Source organism: Bubalus bubalis, chromosome 7 (assembly GCF_019923935.1).
Source record: "Bubalus bubalis isolate 160015118507 breed Murrah chromosome 7, NDDB_SH_1, whole genome shotgun sequence".
NCBI classification, from domain to species: Eukaryota; Metazoa; Chordata; class Mammalia; order Artiodactyla; family Bovidae; genus Bubalus; species Bubalus bubalis.
Window position 1 is genome coordinate 46,108,541 of NC_059163.1, and position 21,920 is coordinate 46,130,460.

General features: G+C 41.5%; 1 protein-coding gene and 1 long non-coding RNA gene across 10 annotated transcripts in view; one reads left to right on the plus strand and one right to left on the minus strand.

Annotated features, from left to right (window-relative positions):
• The window catches only part of EXOC1 (exocyst complex component 1), a 54,432-nt gene extending 42,549 nt beyond the window's left edge, over window positions 1-11,883 (minus strand). For 6 of the 9 annotated variants that reach the window (XM_006058333.3, XM_006058337.3, XM_006058335.3 and 3 more), the window contains exons 1-3: window positions 11,730-11,883; window positions 6,375-6,508; window positions 2,784-2,914 (exon numbers count right to left, since the gene is read on the minus strand). In XM_006058333.3, the coding sequence (XP_006058395.1) occupies window positions 2,784-2,914; window positions 6,375-6,498 (255 nt within the window). In that variant the 5' untranslated portion in view covers window positions 6,499-6,508; window positions 11,730-11,883. Of the gene's footprint in view, window positions 1-2,783; window positions 2,915-6,374; window positions 6,509-11,558; window positions 11,699-11,729 lie in introns of those variants that run through there. The other 3 variants (XM_006058338.3, XM_006058336.3, XM_006058332.3) reach the window with 2 other exon arrangements.
• Window positions 11,884-11,908: 25 nt separating this feature from the next.
• LOC123334418 lies at window positions 11,909-18,952 on the plus strand. The gene is made up of 3 exons (XR_006552243.1): window positions 11,909-12,046; window positions 13,432-13,635; window positions 15,372-18,952. It is a non-coding gene; the product is annotated as an uncharacterized LOC123334418 (long non-coding RNA).
• Window positions 18,953-21,920: the final 2,968 nt, after the last annotated feature.

Consider the following 21,920-nt stretch of genomic DNA (forward strand, 5'->3'; position numbering starts at 1 on the left):
GCACCCCAGTGTTCACTGCAGCACTATTTCAATAGTCAAGACACAGAAACAACCTAAATGTCCACCAACAAATGGATGGATAAAGATGATATGGTACATATATACATTGAAATACTGCTAAGTTGCTTCAGTCGTGTCCAACTCTGTGCGACCCCATAGACGGCAGCCCACCAGGCTCCCCTGTCCCTGGGATTCTCCACGCAAGAACACTGGAGTGGGTTGCCATTTCCTTCTCCAATGCATGAAAGTGAAAAGTGAAAGTGAAGTCACCCAGTCGTGTCCGACCCTCAGCGACCCCATGGACTGCAGCCTTCCAGGCTCCTCTGTCCGTGGAATTTTCCAGGCAAGAGTACTGGAGTGGGGTGCCATTGCCTTCTTCTATCGAAATACTACTCAGCCATAAAAAAGAATGAAATAATGCTATTTACAACAAATGGATGCAACTAGAGATTATCATACTAAGTGAAGAAAGTCAGAGAAGGACAAATACTGTATATCACTTATATATGGAATATAAAACATGACACAAATGAACTTATTTGCAAAAGAGAAACAGACTCACAGACACAGAGGACAAACTTGGGGTTGCCAAGGGAGAGGAAAAGGGGAGGAGGGATATGTTGGGAGTCTGGGACTAGCAGATGCAAACTATATATATAGAGAGAGAATGGATAAACAAGGTCCAACTGTATGCACAGGGAACTATATTCAATATCCTGTGCTTAACTATAGTGGAAAAGAAAATGAAAAGGAATGTATGTATATGTCTAACTGAATCCCTTTGCTGTACAGCAGAAATTAACACAACATTGTAAATCAACTGTACTTCAGTAAAATACACTTAAAAAAAAGGTAACTGCATTAGTATCTATAAAGAAATCTAACAGTCTTGGCAACCAACATGAAACTTGATGGGAAATGATCTCTTCCTTGGGAATATTTCCCATAATGCCATAAAAGAAGCTGAGTGCTCCAGCAGCAACACTCACACAAATCAATGTGTGATGCTAAATGGCTGTTAGGCTATGTATAAAAGTTTTATGTTTTCTATCCATATATAGCATACACACACCAAGGTGCTTGCATAAAAAGAAAAAAAAAATCCATTAAGCAAGTCAGCAATGAGGTGTCAGCTGAGGAATGCATTCAAATAAGCATTTAGCAATGTTAGTGAATTACACAAGTCAATGGGCTTATGAAATGTAAAACTACTGAAGAGAAGAAAGCTTTTTAATAAAGGCGAGTTTCTAAAAAGGCCTTAAAGTATTTTGTCTTAAACAGAAAATCTTTCCTCTTGATCCATTATTATATAATGCAAAGTGTTTTTTAAAATCTCATTTTCGTGTTCTTTTCAAATACATACACATGCACCCACACTCAAAGCACCTGTCAGACCCCGTTTTCCACATTCCACATTTTTCTAAAAATTGGGTGCTTTGTAGAAATCAACAAAGGCCCAGTTTTCCCTAAAATACTTAAAGAAAAGGCATTCTCTCCACTTTGAAAGAAATCACAACTCTACAGATACGCAGGACTCTCCTAAACTTGTTTCTGTTTCTTTAAAAAATTTCTGTTTGCACCTGACTCAACTGCTTGTCATTCTGAACAGCTTTGAGATCCTCAGAGGTCTGAATCAGCCTAAAACCAGACTTTTATTTTATCAGACTGCTCTACAAAGGTAGTTTTCACTTCTCTGTGCCTTTTGAATCAGTGTAAAGACTGAAGCGCTCACTCACAGGGCACCTGCGGTTACAGTACTATAAGCCTTGCTTACAGCCCCATCACAGTATAGAGGATATGCGGCAAAGCACCCCCGAGAGCTCTGGAAGGGCCCTGGGCTGTGAAGGAAGATGAGGGCAGGGTTAGAGAGGCTGAGGAGGAGGAGGTACGTGCTTTAACCTGGAGAGCTCTACTTGATTTCCTTTTTTTTATTTAAGGGGTACTGCTGTGAAAAGCCTTGAACTGTCAGGAATAAAGGTGCCCCTTTATCATGATTATCATATTATTCAACCTTCTTGGAATTTGAGAGTGACTTAAGCAAAAGGTGTGATATCTTATTCTTTAATATCTTATATTTTATTCTTTCTGGAGAAGGAAATGGCAGCCCACTTCAGTATTGTTGCCTGGAAAATCCCATGGACAGAGGAGCCTGGTGGGCTACAGTCCGTGGGGTTGCAGAAGAGTTGGGCACGACTTAGTGACTTAACAACAACAATCATATTCTTTAAAGTCCTCAGAATAAGGGGTGTAACTCAGTGCCATCACTTGAGCCACAATATTCAAACCATGGCTTCACAGGACCAGCTCAGCTGCCTCAGCTGATGATTCTGCATTAATTTGTGAGGGCTACCTGAGGAAGATTCACTTTGATTATATTTTATGTGATTTTGAATGAGGTTTTACCAAAACAATGATTTTTTAAAAAACTCACACTACAAACCACCTTAAAATCCATACTAATTCATGGATTCTATACTAAGTAGACCTAATCTAAACAAAGAAATGTACAGTCAAGGTTATTTTGCTCTAATTATGTAGCTTGTGAACAAACATAATTGCAGCTCAAAAAAACCCACCAACAATGAAACAAGCTTACATATTTACTTATTTTTAGTAGCCTGAGACTGAGAAGTGGGAGAATGGAAGGCTGGACAATACACTGTAGACTAATTCAAGGTTAGGTGGTGAACCACTGGGTCACAAAATAAATTTAGATCATCTTAGAAGTCAACATACTATGTTATAAAATGAAAGACACGTCAAAGAAAAAAAGAAAAACATACTTTAATAGCATCCTTGGCATCTACCACAGCCAGGTCTCGAAGGGCCCAAGCAATCTGCCTTTTGTAGAAATCTCCTTTATCAGATTTCTTGACTTTGACCACCTTCACCTGTACAGGGCGTTCAGTTGTCACTGTTGAATAAAACATACACTTTCATTAGAGATATTATTCATTTCCTTATTCTTCACTCATTCATTCATTGCAAATAGCTGTCAGATGCCTATTGTTGTTTAATTGCTAAGCGGTCTCTGACCCTTTTAGTGGTTTCTGACTCTCATGGACTGTAGCCTGCCAGGCTCCTCTGTCCATGGGATGTCCTGGGCAAGAATACTTGAGTGGGTTGCCATTTCTTTCTCCAGGGGATCTTCCTGATGAAGGGATTGAATCCGTGTCTCCCGCATCGGCAGGCAGATTCTTCACTGCCACCACACGATACTAAAGCAGGAACAGTATTTCATAACAAATGCTATGACTGGGGAATACACAGATTACTAAAAGAAGAATCTAAATCAGACTAGAGGGTCAGAGGCAGATTCCTTACATAAGTAAAACTCTTAAAACTCGACAATAAGACAATATATGCTAATTAAAAAATGGGCCAAAGACCTTGACAGACATCCAACCAAAGAAAATATACAGATGGTACATAAACATATGAAAAGGTGCTCCACATCATTTCTCATGGGGAAAATGCAAATTAAAACAATAGTGAGATACCACTACACACCTACTGTTGCTTAGTCACTAAGTCGTGTCTGACTCTTTTGTGACCTCACAGCCTGTAGCCCGCCTGGCTCCTCCGTCCATGGGATTTCCCAGGCAAGAATACTGGAGTGGGTGGTCATTTCCTTCTTAATGGCCAAAATCCAGAGCACTGACAATACCAAACACATGTGAGGATGTACAGCAACATGTACTGTCATTCACTGATGGTGGGAACTAAAAATGGTATAGTCACTTTGGAAGACAGTCTGGCAATTTCCTAACAAAACTAAATATACTCATACCATACAGTCTAGCAATCATGTTCCATAGTATTTACTAAAAGAATCTGAAAACATGTCCACACAAAAACCTGCACACGGATGTTTATAGCTGCTTTATTCAAAACTGACAACTTGGAAGCAACCAAGATGTCCTTCAGTAGGTGAATGGATAAATAAATTGTGGTATATCTGGACAATGTAATGTTATGTAGTGCTAAAAACAAGTAAGCTGTAAGCCATGAAAACCACTGGAGGTAACCTAAATGCATATTACTAAATGAAAGAAACCAATCTGAGAAGGCTACATACTATTTGATTCCAATTACTATTTGGTCTTCTGGAAAAGGCAAAACTATGGGGACAGTAAAAAAAATGAGTGGTCACCAGGAATTGGGGAAGAGATGAACATGCAGAGCAGAGAGAATTCTTAGGGCAGTGACAATACTGTATGACATTATAATGACAGATATATGTCATTATCCATTTGTCCAAACCAACATCAAGATTGAACCCTAAGGTAAACTATGGATTTTGGGTGATTACAATTTGTTAATGTAGGTTTATTCTTGGTAACAAATGTATCATTGTGGTGAGTGGTAGAGAAAGGCTATGCATGTAAGGGTAAAGGTATATATGGGAATTCTCTGTACTTTCCTCTCAATATTCTTGTAAACCTAAAACTGCTTTAAAAAAATAATAAAGTCTTAAAATGTATTAATGCTAATAAGAATTATCATTTATGATGGTATAAAAAATCTAGGAATAAATAAATACCTAGGAGTAAATACAACACATGTGCAAAAGCCTTTAAAATTATAAAACTTACTGAAAGTCTTTAAAACTATAATCCTTGTTGAAAGGCATTAAAGAAGACCAAGAAAACCACACCATATGCATGAACAAGATTTTATGTAAAAATGCACGTTCTCTCCAAAGTGAACTATAGATTCAAAACAACTCCAATAAAAATCCTAACAAAATTTGGAACATGACAGGTTGATTATAAAATTTAGATAAAACAACAAAATACCCACAAAACAACAAAAACCAGATATAAGAAAGTGACCAGAAAAAAACAAACACTTATCACTACAAACATGGATACAGGTAAATCAGAGACTGAAATATGAAAGGTAAAATTATAAAACTTGTAGAAGGTAATACAGGAGAATACTTTCAAGGGCTTCCCTGGTGGCTTAGACGGTAAAGAATCCGCCTGCAATGCAGGTGACCTGGGTTTCATCCCGTGGTAGGGAACATCCACTGGAGAAGGGAGTGGCAACCCACTCTAGTATTCTTGCCTGGAGAATTCCATGGACAGAGGAGCCTAGTGAGCTACAATGCATGGGGTCACAAAGAGTGAGACACGACTGAGCCACTAACACACGACAGGGTAGGGAAGGACATCTTAAACAAGAGACAAAAGGCCATAAATGGTCATATAAATGATCAGACTGATTAATCTGATTTCATTTAAATTATAAATGTCATCAAAAGGCATGATAAAAAGTGAAACCACAAGCCACAAACCAGGATGCATATAACCAACAAATTAGCACCCACATTATATAAAGACCTCAAAGAATCAACCAAACAAAAAGGACAACCAACACAGTAGAAAAATGAACAGAAGGCTTAAACAGGCAAATTTAGGCAATAAATGGCTAATAAAATCATGAACAGAGACTTAATCTCATTTTTATTTAGGGAAATACAGTTTAAAACCACAATGAGATTCTATTTCACACTCGCCAGATTGGAAACAATTGATAGTCTGTCAAAAGCCAGTGTCAAAACCAAGTTTAGACTAAGATGTGGAGAACCCAAAATACACACTGCCTGTGGGAGTGCAATCAATACAACTACTTTTGAAAATAATTTGTTATTATAGTGTTGAACATTCACATGCCTGTGACCCAGCAATCTCATACTCATCTATCTACCCCAGAAAATTCTTGCCTATACACTGGCAGACAAGGACAAACATGTTTTGTTGCCTGAATAGCAAAACCTGGAGACAAATCTCCTGGTCATCACTAGTAGGATGGGTAAGTAAACAGTTGTACTCTCAGAATAGAACACTACATAGCAGTGGAAATAAAAGACTCAACAGGCATGGGAGAAAAACAGATGTTAACACTCACTAACATGAATCTACTGATGAGCGGAAGTCACAAATGAATACATGTGTTACAATCCAATATATGCTCAGTTTAAAGCAAATCTAACAATACATTATTTGAGATTACAAACATATATGGCAAAATGATAAAGAAAAGCAAGGAAATAGTAAATCAAAACTCAGGATACTCGTTACCTCTTAATGAGCGAGGGAAGGGAATGGGAGCAGGGCAGGGCACACAAGAGACTTCAAAGGTAATGGTAATATTCCTTTTATCCTGGGAGGTGGCTACACAAGTGTTCATACCTTTATATGTTATGGAAGTGCTTTTGTATCTTTTTAAGATTTAATTAAAGACAACTGAAAAAAATGAATGTGCTGGCCCAACAGTTTTTCCAATCATAGAGACAATGAGAATATTTTATAAACAACCAGGAAATGTCTCCAAGGAATAAAAGAAATCTTTCCTTATTAAATACTCACCTGTGGCACACAAAAAACAGTTCTTTTTCTTTTTTCCTGCCTTGCAGACATTGACAATACTCAGCAGGCGTTCGTCATTTGGAGTAAAAATGTCTCTTTGTAATGCATGCTTGATTGCTGTCATCTTTACTCAGCTGAAAAATTCAGAGTATAGATATTATATTTGTCAAAATCATTCTTCTTATATTGTTCCATTTAGGATTAGGAAAAGACCTTATTTATGGTTAATAAGCATGGGGAAATAATTTCATACATTTGTACACCTATATCATAAAGATAAAAAGCTGTGTGTTTGGAAAAGAAATTAGAGAACCAGTATTATCAAACTCTAAGATCAGAGACATTACTTTGCCAACAAAGGTCCGTCTAGTCAAGGCTATGGTTTTTCCTGTGGTCATGTATGGATGTGAAAGTTGGACTGTGAAGAAAGCTGAGCGCCGAAGAATTGATGTTTTTGAACTGTGGTGTTGGAGAAGACTCTTGAGAGTCCCTTGGACTGCAAGGACATCCAACCAGTCCATTCTAAAGGAGATCAGCCCTGGGTGTTCTTTGGAAGGAAGGATGCTAAAGCTGAAACTCCAGTACTTTGGCCACCTCATGCGAAGAGTTGACTCACTGGAAAAGATTCTGTTGCTGGGAGGGATTGGGGAGAGGAGGAGAAGGGGATGACAGAGGATGAGATGGCTGGATGGCATCACTGACTCGATGGACATGAGTCTGAGTGAACTCCGGGAGTTGGCAATGGATAGGGAGGCCTGGCATACTGCGATTCATGGGGTCACAAAGAATCGGACACGACTGAGTGACTGAACTGAACTGAAGATCTTTTGAAGTGCTCACCAAATACTAAATATTTTTTAAAAGATTTAAGAAAAATTAAAAGGCCCATTCCCAATATTTAAATATAAATTTCCTATATAAATAACTTTTACAACTCAACAACAAAAAAACAAATAACCCAATTAAAAATTGAGAAAAGGATTTGGGAGACATCTCTCCAAGGAAGACATATGAATGGTTAAAAATGACATGGAAAGATGCTCAACATCATTAGCCATTAGGGAATCATAAATTAAAATAATGAGATACCCACCACTTTACACCTGCTAGGATGGCTAAAATTAGAAAGACAAGTGTTGGTAAGGGAAGTCTCATATACTCCTGATGATTGTAAAATACTGCGGCTGCTCTGGAAAATAATTTGGTGGGTTCAAACAGTTAAATGTGAATTTACCACATGACCCAGCAATTCCACTCCTAGGTATATACTTAAGAAAACTGAAAATGTATGTCCACACAAAAACATGCCCATAAACGTCCACTGCAGCATTATTCACAATAGCCAAAAGTGGAAACATCTCAAATGTCCTGGGGAACAACAAAATGAAATGTACCCATACAGTGGCATTTGGCCATAAAAAGGAGCAAAGTACTGATACATACTACTGACACACAGATGAATCCTAAAGACATTATGTTAAGTGAAAGAAGTCAGTTGCCAAGGGCCACATATTTCATGATTCCATTTATATGAAATGTCCAGAGTAGACAAATCCACACAGACAGACTGATTTCTGGTTGCCAGGGGTGGGGGGCAAGCAGGCATGAGGAGTGACTGCTAATGTGTATGGGGCTTCTTCTGGGGGTGATGAATATGTCCTTCAATTAGACAGTACTGATGGGTGTATAACCCTGTGAATATATTGAAAACCACTGAATTATATACTTGAAAAGGGTGAATTTTATGGTATATTAATTATATCTCAAAAAAGCTGTTATTAGAAAATAGTTTTCCACTCGTCTTCCTTTTCTCATCTAATTCAACGTCTTTTTTCAAATATCAACTTAAATATTTTTTAAACATCTCTTTTCAATTTTATTTGTTAAATATACTGAATACATATTTGTGTGTGTGTGTGTGTGTGTATTACTATTTCCAATGCAGATGTTTAGTATTTAATATATGTGAGCTGGTTTAGGAAATTAACCTCTACTCCTAACACTGTTTCTATGGGAAAATGAAGGAATTATGAGTTTTAAATAAGTAACTTTGAATGTATTTTTATAATACAATGACTCTTTTGAAAACTCCTCTATTTTACTCAATCTGTAACATTTCTATCTCTGCTCCAACTCAAAAAAATTGCTTTTCTCAGAAAAACCACATCTTCCCACTTCCATTCCTATTCCCCCTCATCTCAGCCTCCGGTCTTCTGATCTCCCCTTCCATCCTGTTCTCTTAGAACATCTGGCCTCTCCAAGCTTAATTTCTTTCCCAGTTTAGCCTGGAGGCAGTGTTTATTTCCATACACCCACACCATTCCTTTCAATGATCTTGCTCCATTTGTAGACCAGTTCACCCTGCTCATCAATCTCCATAAACTGTCTTTTTTTCTCTCCTTCTCCTGGGCTACCATATGGCACTTAAGAAGGTCTCATATCCATGTCCATTGTACTCATTACAACTTTTAGATCCAATCAATGCTAAGCTTTCAATGTTGCTCAGCAATTCCTTAACACTTCCTTCGATTCCCTCTTCCTACTCCATCGGTGTTGCAAATCCTTATTCCTCTCCTTCAACCCCCAATTCTGTCAGTCTACTCCCTCTCTGCAAATGACTTCACCATCTACCCTGGAGAGAATATAAAACCACGAAGAGCAAGTTTCCCCAACTGCTTTCTTCATCTTTCTACATTCCATTTTAACCTCCATTCCACCCATTATAAAATGTCTATGTTACTATCCCTTCATATGTTCTAGATCCTACACATATGCTAAAAGCTCAACTCTATCCTTTGCTGAAGCCACCCTGGATACTGGCCAGTTTGCTTTTCTATCTCCAGGCTCTTGTTCACGCAATTTCGTTTTTCTCAAATTCTTTTCTCCCTGGGAAATTCCAATTCATCCTGCTAAAATAAGACCTCTTTTGTGAAATAGTCACACACGCCAAAAAAAAAAAAAAAAATTCCTTTCCTACTTTTCTAACATTTCCCCTCTACTCTGCTAACACAGCACTTACAAACCATATTGTCCAGCTAGTTGTATTCTTTTCCCATTAAGAGTATTTCCTTGCAGGCAAGGCCTGTGTCTTATTCATCCTTATATTCCCAGAACTTGGCAAAGACATAGCAGACAGTTAATAAAGTCACCAAAATGAAGGTACCAAATAACCTGACAGCTAAAGCATTTTGCTAATTTTCCTTCATCTACACATAATTTATCCTTTCTGGTCCTACTGCCAAGGTACAATCCAGATTCACACCAACTACATCTATTTAACACCATAGCACCTGGTTACCTCTTTGCAAGCTTCCATAACCCCAAAACACTCAGCAAATAATATTAAAACATATCTTTTATCATAATATGCCCTTGCTCAACACTTTTCTAATGCTCCCAAAGACAAACCTTTCACTCCAAGCCCTCTGATCATTCTAGCCTTTAAATCTTTGCTCAGATTTTCCATGCAGAGGGTATCGTCTACCCAAATCCTAACTGCATACCATAATTTACATGAACTTGATTCATCACAGTCAATCCTAAAGGAAATCAGTCCTGAATGTTCAGTGGAAGGGCTGATCTGAAGCTGAAACTCCAATACTTTGGCCATCTGATGCAAAGAACTGACTCCTTGAAAAAGACCCTGATGCTGGGAAAGGTTGAAGGGAGAAGCAGATGACAGAGGATGAGATGGTTGGATGGCATCACTGACTTGATGGAGATAAGTTTGAGCAAGCTCTGGGAGTTGGTGATGGACATGGAATCCTGGCACGCTGCAGTCCATGGGGGTCACAGAGTCGGACACGACTGAGCAAATAAACTGAACTGATTCAATACAGACCTTAATCCAAATTGATTTCTCCTCTCAACTGCTATACCACTTACTGTATTTGTTAAACATCCAGTACTTGCTGTCCAACTGGCTCATAAAGTCACAAGTTCCTGGATCTCAAGAACTCTCTTCAAGGGGCGGGGGGATGGCTGGGGGAGGAGGTGTTTTAGCAGTTTCATATTCTGTCTTTGTAGGTACTAAACAAATACCTCTTGAGGAAATCTAAGCTGAATTATAAAAACTGGTTAAATGAATGAATGACTATTAGTGGTCAGCAACTATCACCCAATCCCTGTTTGGTCAAAAGCAAGGACTGACAATATGGTAAGTGTTAAAAACAAGAGAGGAAATAGGCACAGCTGATAAAGGAGTTAGGCAGAATGAAAAGCACTACACATTCAGCAAACATTGATGCCTACTATTGCTGCTGCTGCTGCTGTTACTAAGTCGCTTCAGTCGTGTCCAACTCTCTGTGACCCCATAGAAGGCAGCCCACCAGGCTCCCCCGTCCCTGGGATTCTCCAGGCAAAAACACTGGAGTGGGTTGCCATTTCCGTCTCCAATGCATGCAAGTGAAAAGTGAAAGTGAAGTCGCTCAGTCGTGTCCGACTCTTAGCGGCCCCATGGACTGTAGTCTACCAGGCTCCTCCGTCCATGGGATTTTCCAGGCAAGAATACTGGAGTGGGGTGCCATTGCCTTCTCCGGATGCCTACTAAGTGCCAGGCAAAATTCTAGGTTACCATGGTGAATATTACAGACATATCCACGAAGACAGGACGATTCTTGCCTCCAACGGCATCTACTTTATGAACATGGCGTGAGAAACTCTCCAGTGTTTATAATACTCTTTTGATAAATCAGTGAATAAATCATTAGAGGTTCTTTAAAACTATTTTCCAGGTATAAGAACCCATGTCTGACCACGTTCCAGAAGCAGTCAGCCACAATACTCTATGTCGGTCGTTGTTTCCTTAAATTCAGCCGGATCTACAGGATGTGACAGATAACTCGTAAGCAGTCCTGTCATGAGAGTGAGTGCGTGTTGGTAAGTACCCTGTCTGCTATCCAGACACCTTAGTGCATGGAGCACTAAGAGAACACGCCATTGCATGGCAACAGGGAAATGCACTTATGAGATTTAGAAGAAAATGAGGATTTGGACACAGAAGGGAAAGGTACTGCCACGCCCTCCCCTCCTGGTCCAAGCCAAAGAACAAACTGTTCAAGACCGGTTTTTACGATGAAATCTGATTTTCATGGGCGGAACCGGAAAAGGATGTCTGGGCTGCCCTCCCAGTCCCCCAGGATAACAAGGGGTAACGGGATCCTCCCACCGGCCTCTCCGCCTTACCCAGAAAGGCTGGGAAGAGAAGGGGGCTTTGACGGCGGAGGGAGCAGTACCCAGCCCCCTGCGCTGAACCAGCACCAGGACTGAGGAGCCGCCTGAGACCTTGGCGTCCACCCTTCCGTTCATTTGTCCGCCGCCGCCAGGACCGCCCGGCAGCCGCGGCCGAAGGCTTACCGCAAGGCCGGACCGAGCCCGGCTGTGCCGAGGCGGGTCCTCCAACACGGAGACCGGACAGGACTGGGGCGGCCACCGTTACTAGGACGAACCCCTCAATTAAGCAGAGAACTGGAAGCAGCCGTCCGGCCACAACTTCCTATATCCGGGCACGTGACACACCTCCTCGCCGGAAGTCTGTTGGGTTGAGAAGGAAGCAGTCGCGGCTTTGGCCTTGGTGAGGGGGTGGGGTCAGGTTTCTCCGGAGGGGGCGTGTCTAGGACTTGCAGGAGCGGCCCCTGTCGCTGGAGACTGACTGCGGACCTGGGGGATTTGGTGTACGTATTCCTTTCTCTAGAAGACTTATTTATTCAGCTGTTTTCAACAGTTCACTTAAGAAGAGATCTGATCAAATGTTTTCTTTTTTGCACGCCTAAAGTTCAGTTAAATCTAAATCAGTTCAGTTCAGTCGCTCAGTCGTGTCCTTATGGACTTGGCGACCCCATGAACTGCAGCTCGCCAGGCTTCCCTGTCCATCACCAACTCCCATGAGTTTGCTCAAACATATGTACTTCGAGTCGGTGATGCCATCCAACCATCTAATCCCCTTTCATCCCCTTCTCCTCCTACCTTCAATCTTTCCCAGCATCAGGGTCTTTTCCAGTGAGTCAGTTCTTCGTATCAGGTGCCAAAGTACTGGAGTTTCAGCTTCAACATCAGTCCTTCCACTGAACATTCAGCACTGGTTTCCTTTAGGATTGACTGGTGCGATCTCCTTGCAGTCCAAGGGACTCTCAAGAGTCTTCTCCAACAGCACAGTTCAAAAGCATCAATTCTTGGGCACTCAGTTTTATTTATAGTCCAGCTCTCACATCCATACATGACCACTGGAAAAACCATAGTCTTGATGAGAGGGATCTTTGTTGGCAAAGTAATGTCTCTGCTTTTTAATATGCTATCTAAGTTGGTCATAACTTTTCTTCCAAGGAGTAACCATCTTTTAATTTCATGGCTGCAATCACCATCTGCAGTGATTTTGGAGCCCCCCCAAAATAAAGTCTGACACTGTTTCCACTGTTTCCCCATCTATTTGCTATCAAGTGATGGGACCAGATGCCATGATCTTAGTTTTCTGAGTGTTGAGCTTTAAGCCAACTTTTTCATTCTCCTCTTTCACATTCATCAAGAGGCTCTTTAGTTCCTCTTCGCTTTCTGCCATAAGGGTGGTGTCATCTGCGTGTCTGAGGTTATTGATATTTCTCCTGGCACTCTTGATTCCAGCTTGTGCTTCATCCAGCCCAGCATTTCACATGATGTACTCTGCATATAAGTTAAATAAGCAGGGTGACAATATACAGCCTTGACATACTCCTTTCCCAATTTGGAACCAGTCTGTTGTTCTGCATCTGGTTCTAACTGTTGCTTCTTGACCTGTATACAAATTTCTCAGGAGTCAGGTAACATGGTCTGGTATTTACATCTTTCAAAGAATTTTCCACAGTTTTTTGTGATCCACACAGTCAAAGGCTTTGTTGTAGTCAATAAAGCAGAAGTAGATGTTTTTCTCAAACTCTCTTGCTTTAAATCTAAATCTAGATACTTACAGGTTATAGCATGGAGAGTTTAAATGAGTTAAATCAGAATGGGGGAGGGGGCAGGAGGTATCTTGCTGGGGCCAAAATAACAGCACTTTTTTCTTCTTCTTTCTTTCTTAATTTTTTAGGCCCCACAGTATGCAGAATCTTCCTTTTCCAATCAGGGAAGGAACCTGTACCCCCTGGAGTGGAAGCATGGAGTCTTAACCACTGGATCACCAGGGAAGTCCCCACCAGCACATTTAATATCTTCCAGGAAGAGTCTCCAGAGAAGGCAATGGCACCCCACTCCAGTACTCTTGCCTGGAAAATCCCATGGATGGAGGAGCCTGGTAGGCTGTAGTCCATGGGGTCACTAAGAGTCGGACACAACTGAGCGACTTTCTTTTCACTTTTCACTTTCATGCATTGGAGAAGGAAATGGCAACCCACTCCAATGTTCTTGCCTGGAGGATCCCAGGAACGGGGGAGCCTGGTGGGCTTCCATCTATGGGGTCGCACAGAGTTGGACACGACTGAAGTGACTTAGCAGCAGGAAGAGTCTCAATACTGTAGAGGTCCACTGATGTAGTGACACTGACATTTAAAAATTGTTCTGTAGAGCAGCTTCTTGAGGATCATCTGAAAGTTCTTTAGAAAATGCAGCTCTCAGGCTTACTTCAGAGCTACTGAATGGTAATCTATATCTTAACAGGATGACACCTATGCAGGTGTAAATTTAGGAAGCACAGATACTGCCAGTGTTGTTGGTTGCAAGGCAAGTGATTTATTTAGTCCATATTTTTAGCACCTGTTTTATGCCAGATACTTTGATGGAGGTGTGGAGGTGATTTGATATGACTCTTACCCTGAAGAAGTTCATGATATGGTAGGGCCAAATAAGATATACGTATGCTGCTGCTGCTGCTGCTGCTAAATCGCTTCAGTCGTGTCCGACTCTGTGTGACCCCATAGACAGCAGCCCACCAGGCTCCCCCGTCCCTGGGATTCTCCAGGTAAGAACACTGGAGTGGGCTGCCATTTCCTTCTCTAGTGCATGAAAGTGAAAAGTGAAAATGAAGTCGCTCAGTCGTGTCCGACTTTTAGCGACCCCATGGACTGCAGCCCATCAGGCTCCTCCGTCCATGGGATTTTCCAGGAAAGAGTGCTGGAGTGGGGTGCGTATAAATACATATAAAATAAGACAAAATAAATGACCAAAGAGAGATACAGGCCAGATAAATGTGTTGGTATTTCAAAGGAGTGATTTCTTTACTTCAGCTCAATACCATCCTTTGCAAGGGTTCTGCAGGAACCCTTTGGTGCAAGCATTTGTTTATTTGAGAAACAGAGCCACCTAAGTGCCAGGGACTGGAGATACAAAGATGGGGATGCCACTGAGAAGGGGATCTGTCTCTCCCACGGTCGTTGGAGAGACAGAATTAAATAGATGGATAAATTACAGTCTAGTGTGGTGAACCAAACAATAAAAGTAGAAAAAAAGAGATGAAACACCATGGAAATGCAAAAGAATGTGTAACTCACTCTTTCAAGGTGGGTTCACTGAGAAAGGGACAAAATGAGATATGCAAAGTATCTTTCAATGTGTATCTGAAGATATAATTTGGTGGAAAAATCTGCAGAAATAGTAGGGACCTGTTTGCTACTGAGATCAATATACTCTGGTCAATACTACTTGAAATGCTTTTCAGTTTCATTGAATGACTTCCCTTTTAAGAGCAGGATCTGATCTGATCTTTAAACAGGCCTCTTGGGTCCTTCCTGTTCAGTCCCAGAACACTTACTGTAGTCACCTTTATATGACAGTTGCACATGGTATTTTGTCATTATTATTATTTTAACTTGTATGTTTACAGCCCTCTTCAGAGTTGAAAAGTGAATCGCCATTTCTCACTTCCTCTCCTGGATTCCTCTCAAAGTGGAGGCACAGTATTTTATCTGGGGTTTTGATCCCAGGCAGCAAGAGTGAGAGATGAGGGAGGGGAAGTAAAACAAGGAGGAGAGAGAGGCAGTATAAGGATGTGTTGTTCAGTTGGTTGCCACCATGTCTGTTTTCTTGATCCCTTAGTACCTTCTGGAAAAGTCATGAAGTGAGTCTCAAAACTGTCCACTGAAACCAAGAGTGGGAGAAGCATTTATCTGTCAGCTCCGGTCTACCTTAGATCAAACGTTAAGGCCCCTAGCCATTAACTACTCCACACTTCCCAAATGCACAGTTGTGACTGCCAAGCTGACTGCCACATCAGAGAAGTCCTGAGGCAGGAAGGAAGAGGAGAGGCGCTGCCACGTTGGACTTGCCCACAGTTCATCGGACTGTTTAGAACAGGTTGCTGCAGCAGTGGTTGGAATAAGAGGCTAAAGGATTTGAAATGGTGACAGAAGATACACAGATGGTGTCCATCAGTCCAGTCTTTGTACCACTCATAACTGCTTGGCTATTTAAGTCTAGTCCTTTACAGTCCCCTTCAAGGTGATGGATACCGGCAATCTCTGCAAAGACTTAATATAAGAGAGTTGATGCAATAAGCTTCAGTCCTTGCTGCTACACTGATGCCAAGACTGTACTTGTTCTCTTGAGCTCCCCGCTCTACTCCCCATCCTTACCTCCCTTCACCCTTGGCCAGCACATCACCTGATCTAGGTTGTTGGCTCAGTGAGGCAACTGGAACCTTCAGCTTTTGTTTCCCTCCCACTGATTGGGCCGTGATTGTGTGATTGCCTGTTCAACTTATCCCAAGATAAGCCTCTGTTGAATTCTTTGGATTCTAGATTTACCCTCCCTATTGCTATTGTTACAGCAACAATCCCAGATCCTTTGCTAATCACAGTTGATTACTCCCACCAATGCAGTCACTCCTCCCTTTGCTGGCTGAACTACTATCATGAGAAACTCAAAGTGAGGGAGTTTCACGTTCAGTGAAGCCTCCTCCACCCAACCCCTCGTGCTTGTGTTGGTGTTCAATTGCTAAGTCGTGTCCAATGTTTTGTGACTCTTTTGCAAACTGTAGCCCACCAGGCTCCTCTGTTCGTGGGATTTCCTTGGCAAGAATACTAGAACAAGTTGCCATTTCCTTCTCCAGGGGGTCTTACCAACCCAGGGATCAAACCCATGTCTCCTGCATTGGCAGGAGAATTCTTTACCACTGAGCCAGCAGGGAAGCCCCCACCCAACCCCTGGAGAGTTAATTATTATAATCCAGCAAAGCCTGGATTTGAGAGGCAGGAAACACAAATTCTGTGAGTCACTGGGAGTGATGATAAAATGGGCTAATCCTGCTCCCATTCCGGGCTTTCCAGAGCTATGTCTTTAGCTCTGTCTTTATTGGTTGATTGGAAGCATTTACCACATCAGAAGCTGGCTGCTTCTGATTGATGAGGGTATGACCATCTCGGTGGAGTCTATGGTCATGTGTGTATTTTCACTTTTTGTTTTGGCTGTAAAATATATTCCTCGGTTAGGGTAACAATCAGGAATGCTATAATTCTGGTGATTGTCAATGTTGGCAGAGTCACTTCAGGCAAGAAAGACAAACCTAGGAGTCTCTGGATGTTTGTACATCAGTCCATGTCTCTCTAAAAACATGCGATGAAGAATACTGCCCCAGGCTCTGCCAACTGGCAAGATTTCCCTTCACCTTTGTTCTTTAAAGCCATCCCTGAGTAGGACTTTGCACAGCCACAGTTCAGTTTTTCCTACACACCAACACATCTGTGAACCACACTTAAGCTTTTTATTCTGAGATTGGTAGTTGTAGGGAGCCCCAGGAGGGCAGAGGAGTGAGTTGAGGAAGAGGTGCCACTGCTATGGACATTCCATGGAAGTCTGAGTCACCCTTTCATGTAATTTACTTGTGTCTTCTGGACCTGTTCAGGCTCAGCCCTACACTGTTTATATTCTTCAACCAATTGCTGCTGTACTCATGCACTTATGACTTAGTGGATCTGATAAAATCCAGCTCATGATAGACAGCGCTAGTGTTCCCAGTGGAGAATAGTTTTCTGGCTCAGGCATGGCCTTGCAGAATACTCAGGATCTGTGCTGCAACTCTTTTACTGGGAACTTTCCAGAAATTTCACACAGGGCTCTTATCCATCACAGATCCCTCAAGTACCATTAGATCTGCAGGAACAAATAGTCTGAACATTAGGCAACGTGCATCATGGCCCTTCTGGGCAACATAGCCAGCTGATAGGTACTTTAGTTTTATAATAAGTTTGTTTCAACATCCTTACTTCTGGGAAACATATTCTGGTGGTTCTTTTGTTTCACCTAATAAATTCATTCTAACACTCCTGCTCCCCTGAGTCTTCTGATTCCTTTCTCAATAGTCATTCAGAGTTGTTCTAACATCTCATTTAGCACAGGCCATCAGCATAGCCAAGCTTTAAGGAGGCATGAAGCGTTTGTATTAGGACTGATTCCAGGTATCCTTGTCAAACTTTAAATCCAGAATCATAAGTAAATGGCGCCATGTCATAAATTCTTTGTTACCTAGCCTTACAACTTCATTCCTATGTTTTAACACTCTAAATATCTACTCCTGCATATAATCCCCTGGTTTCTATTGGTTATGTTAGACAGTTTTGCAGTTCTTTATCTATAGGTCAGTGATTCTCAATGGGTGATTTTGATGCCAAGGAGACATTTGGTACTGTCTAGAAACATTTTTGATTGTCATTACTGAGAGAGTTCTATTGACATCGAATGAGTAGAGGCCAGGGATATTGCTAAACACCTACAATACACAGGACAGCCTCCGCAGCAAAGAATTACCCAGCCCCAAATGTCACTAGTACTGAGATTGAATAATTCTGGTCTGATTCCCCCTGGAGCAGGGATTGCAATCTCCATGTAGATTGGGCTGAGATCTGACGCTGGTTACAGGTTTGAAGCAGTGGCAGTTGGGAGGATATTGGGGAAAATAAGGTCATAAATAAGGCACTTGCCTCCGATATACTCTTTGCCGTATTTCTGGACAAGGAGAGGCTGCTTTCCTTTATCAAAAGAAAGACTGTTGACAGAGAGGATGACAAAAAAATCTGACCATTTAAGATTATAAGACATGGGCACACAAATATCCACATTCTAGATCTCAAGACTTCATTGTTTTCCTACTAGGGCTGTAGTTTTGACGTGGGTGATATTTCAAGTCTGTGCATTTAGACTGCTTTGCAGCCCTGCCACCCTTATGATTATATACTGAAGCTGATTTTTAGCACAGTCTGCTCGGTGGTTACTGTGCCCTAGAGGCTTCTGGCTTTCACACTGGGCCATGATTTGATTATTGTTAGCCCTGTCATTGCTAGTCCACAGTATCATTGCTTCCACAGTGCTCAAGTCCCATAGCCACTGTGTAATTCAGTGCTTCATTTTCTGTCTGCTCTTCATTCTAATCTACTACAGTAAAGTCTTGATAATCAGCTTTGCTTCTACTGTATGCAGGAGTTGTCACCACTTGCAATTTATCAACAACCACTTAACCACCAGCAGGGGTCCTTATTGTCTTGTAATCAGTGTTGTAAGAACTGCCTCCAAAATCTCATACTGAGGCTTTGCTTTTTGGAGTCACTTTTGAGGACCAGAGTTCCCCTGAAAGTGAAAGTGAAAGTCTCTCAGTCATGTCTGACTCTTTGCAACCCCATGGACTATACAGTCCATAGAATTCTCCAGGCCAGAATACTGGAGTGGGTACCCTTTCCCTTCTCCAGGGGATCTTCCCAATCTAGGGATCACACCCAGGTATCCCGCATTGCAGGTGGATTCTTTACCAGCTGAGCCACAAGAGAAGCCCTCTCCTGAAAGCAGAGCCCCAAACAAAGGCTTATGTGCTGATGGTTGGCTTGAGAATATGAGTTCACGGAATAGAATAAGGGGCTGGGGGAAACAAAATAAAGAAGTCACAAAAGCCAATACAAGGATGCATTATTGAGTTAACAAATGCCATGTGTTGATTGACACTGTGGAACTTTCTGAGAATACTTATGAGACATGTCCTATATTCTCTACTAAAGTGAAGAAGAACAAAGAGGAAGCATTTATCCATTGGCTCCTGTCTGCCATTGGTCAGAAGCACCACATGCTTCTAACTGCACATGTGTATGGAGGGCTAGTTTCTGCAGTATCCCACGTTAGAGGCAGGAAGGGAGGGAGGGAAGATGTGGGATGGAATATTGCTCTTGAGAGATGATCTTCAGATTGATGCCTGCACAAAATTGATCACTGCAGCAACACCTGGACTATGGTGAGGCTGAAAGGATTTTAAATGATATGCAGAAGATTTCTAAACACAATTTCTCCCTGAGTTTTCTCCGTTTGAGTTAATGTTATCTCTGTCATCTCAGCTGCTCAGGCCAATCCTTGACTCCTGTCTTCCACTCACATTCTACATCCGATCTCTCAAGAAATCTTCGGGGTTCTATACTTAGAGTATTTCCAGAATCTGGCCACTGCTTACCATCTCCATTGCTACTCTTTCCTTGATTATTACCAAGATCTTGTCTCTCCTGAATTACTGCTGCTCTCTCTATTATGGATTCCTAACACAGTTGCCAGAGAGATCCTTTTAAAAACATGAGCCATATAATGTTACTCCTTGCTCAGAACCCTCAGATGTCTTACAATGACCTATGAAATCCTGCACAATCTCCCCCTTTCCCCACTCACCAGGACTTCATCTTCTACCACTCTCCTTGGTTACTCTACTCTAGTTCCTTGTTGTTCCTTGAAAAGTCCAGGCAATGGGAGGGGAGTTTGGGGAAGAATGGATACATGTATCAGCGTGGCTGAATCCATTTGCTGTTCACCTGAAACTATCACAACATTGTTATTCAGCTATATCCCAATACAAAATAAAAATTTTTAAGAATAAAATAAAAAAGTTAAAAAAAAGGTTCAGGCAAACCGATCCTTTGTTCTTGCTTTTCCCTTGATTGGAAATTTTACCATTAAATATATGCACAGCTCACTACTGTATCCCTTTCATGTCACTGCTTAAGGTTACCTCAACGAAGCCTCCCACGAAGGCCCTTTTTAAAATAGCACCCCAATCTAGCATTCTTTATCTCCCATTTTTCCTTTGTATTTCTTCGTGGTTCTTATTACATCCTGAAATACTATGGCATTACATCAGGTATATATATCTATTTCTGCCTTATTGACTATGCCAAAGCCTCTGACTGTGTGGATCACAATAAACAGTGGAAAATTCTGAAAAAGATACCAGACCATCTGACCTGCCTCTTGAGAAATCTGTATGCAGGTCAGGAAGCAACAGTTAGAACTGGACATGGAACAACAGACTGGTTCCAAATAGGAAAAGGAGTACGTCAAGGCTGTATATTGTCACCCTGCTTATTTAACTTCTATGCAGAGTACATCATGAGAAACGCTGGACTGGAGGAAACACAAGCTGGAATCAAGATTGCCAGGAGAAATATCAATAACCTCAGATATGCAGATGACACCACCCTTATGGCAAAAAGTGAAGAAGAACTAAAGAGCCTCTTGATGAAAGTGAAAGAGAAGAGTGAAAAAGTTGGCTTAAAGCTCAACATTCAGAAAACTAAGATTATGGCATCCAGTCCCATCACTTCATGGCAGATAGGTGGGAAAACAGTAGAAACAGTGTTAGACTTTATTTTTTTGGGCTCCAAAATCACTGCAGATGGTGATTGCAGCCATGAAATTAAAAGAAGTTTACTCCTTGGAAGGAAAGTTATGACCAACCTAGACAGCATATTGAAAAGCAGAGACATTACTTTGCCAACAGAGGTCCTTCTAGTCAAGGCTATGGTTTTTCCAGTGGTCATGTATGCATGTGAGAGTTGGACTAAAAAGAAAGCTGAGCACTGAAGAATTGATGCTTTTGAACTGTGGTGTTGGAGAAGACTTCTTGAGAATCCCTTGGACTGCAAGGAGATCCAGCCAGTCCATCCTAAAGGAGACCAGTCCTGGGTGTTCATTGGAAGGACTGATGTTGAAGCTGAAACTCCAATAATTTGGCCACCTGATGCAAAGAGCTGACTCACTGGAAAAGACCCTGATGCTAGGAAAGATTAAGGGCAGGAGGAGAAGGGGACAACAAAAGATGAGATGGTTGGATGGCATCATCAACTTGATGGACATGAGTTTGGGTGGACTCTGGGAGTTGGTGATGGACAGGGAGGCCTGGCGTGCTACAGTTCATGGGGTCGCAAAGAGTCTGACACAACTGAGCAACTGAACTGAACTGAACTGATATGCACATTATTTGCTGATTTGTCTACTTGTTCTTTCCTTTTCTCCAGAATGAAATTTTATGAAGACAAGGACTTATGTCTCATTTGCTGATATATTTCCAGTTCCTAGTAACATATCAACTCACTTATTATCTTCTATGTAGTATTATATGTACTTTACATGTTAAATTCGGTTCAGTTCATTCGCTCAGTTGTGTCCTACTCTTTGTGACTCTGTGGACTGCAGCACACCAGGTTTCTCTCTCCATCACAAACTCCCGGAGTTTACTTAAACTCATGTCCATTGAGTCAGTGATGCCTCCAACTATCTTATCCTCTGTCATCCTCTTCTCCTCCTACCTTCAATCTTTCCCAACATCAGGGTCTTTTCAAATGAGTC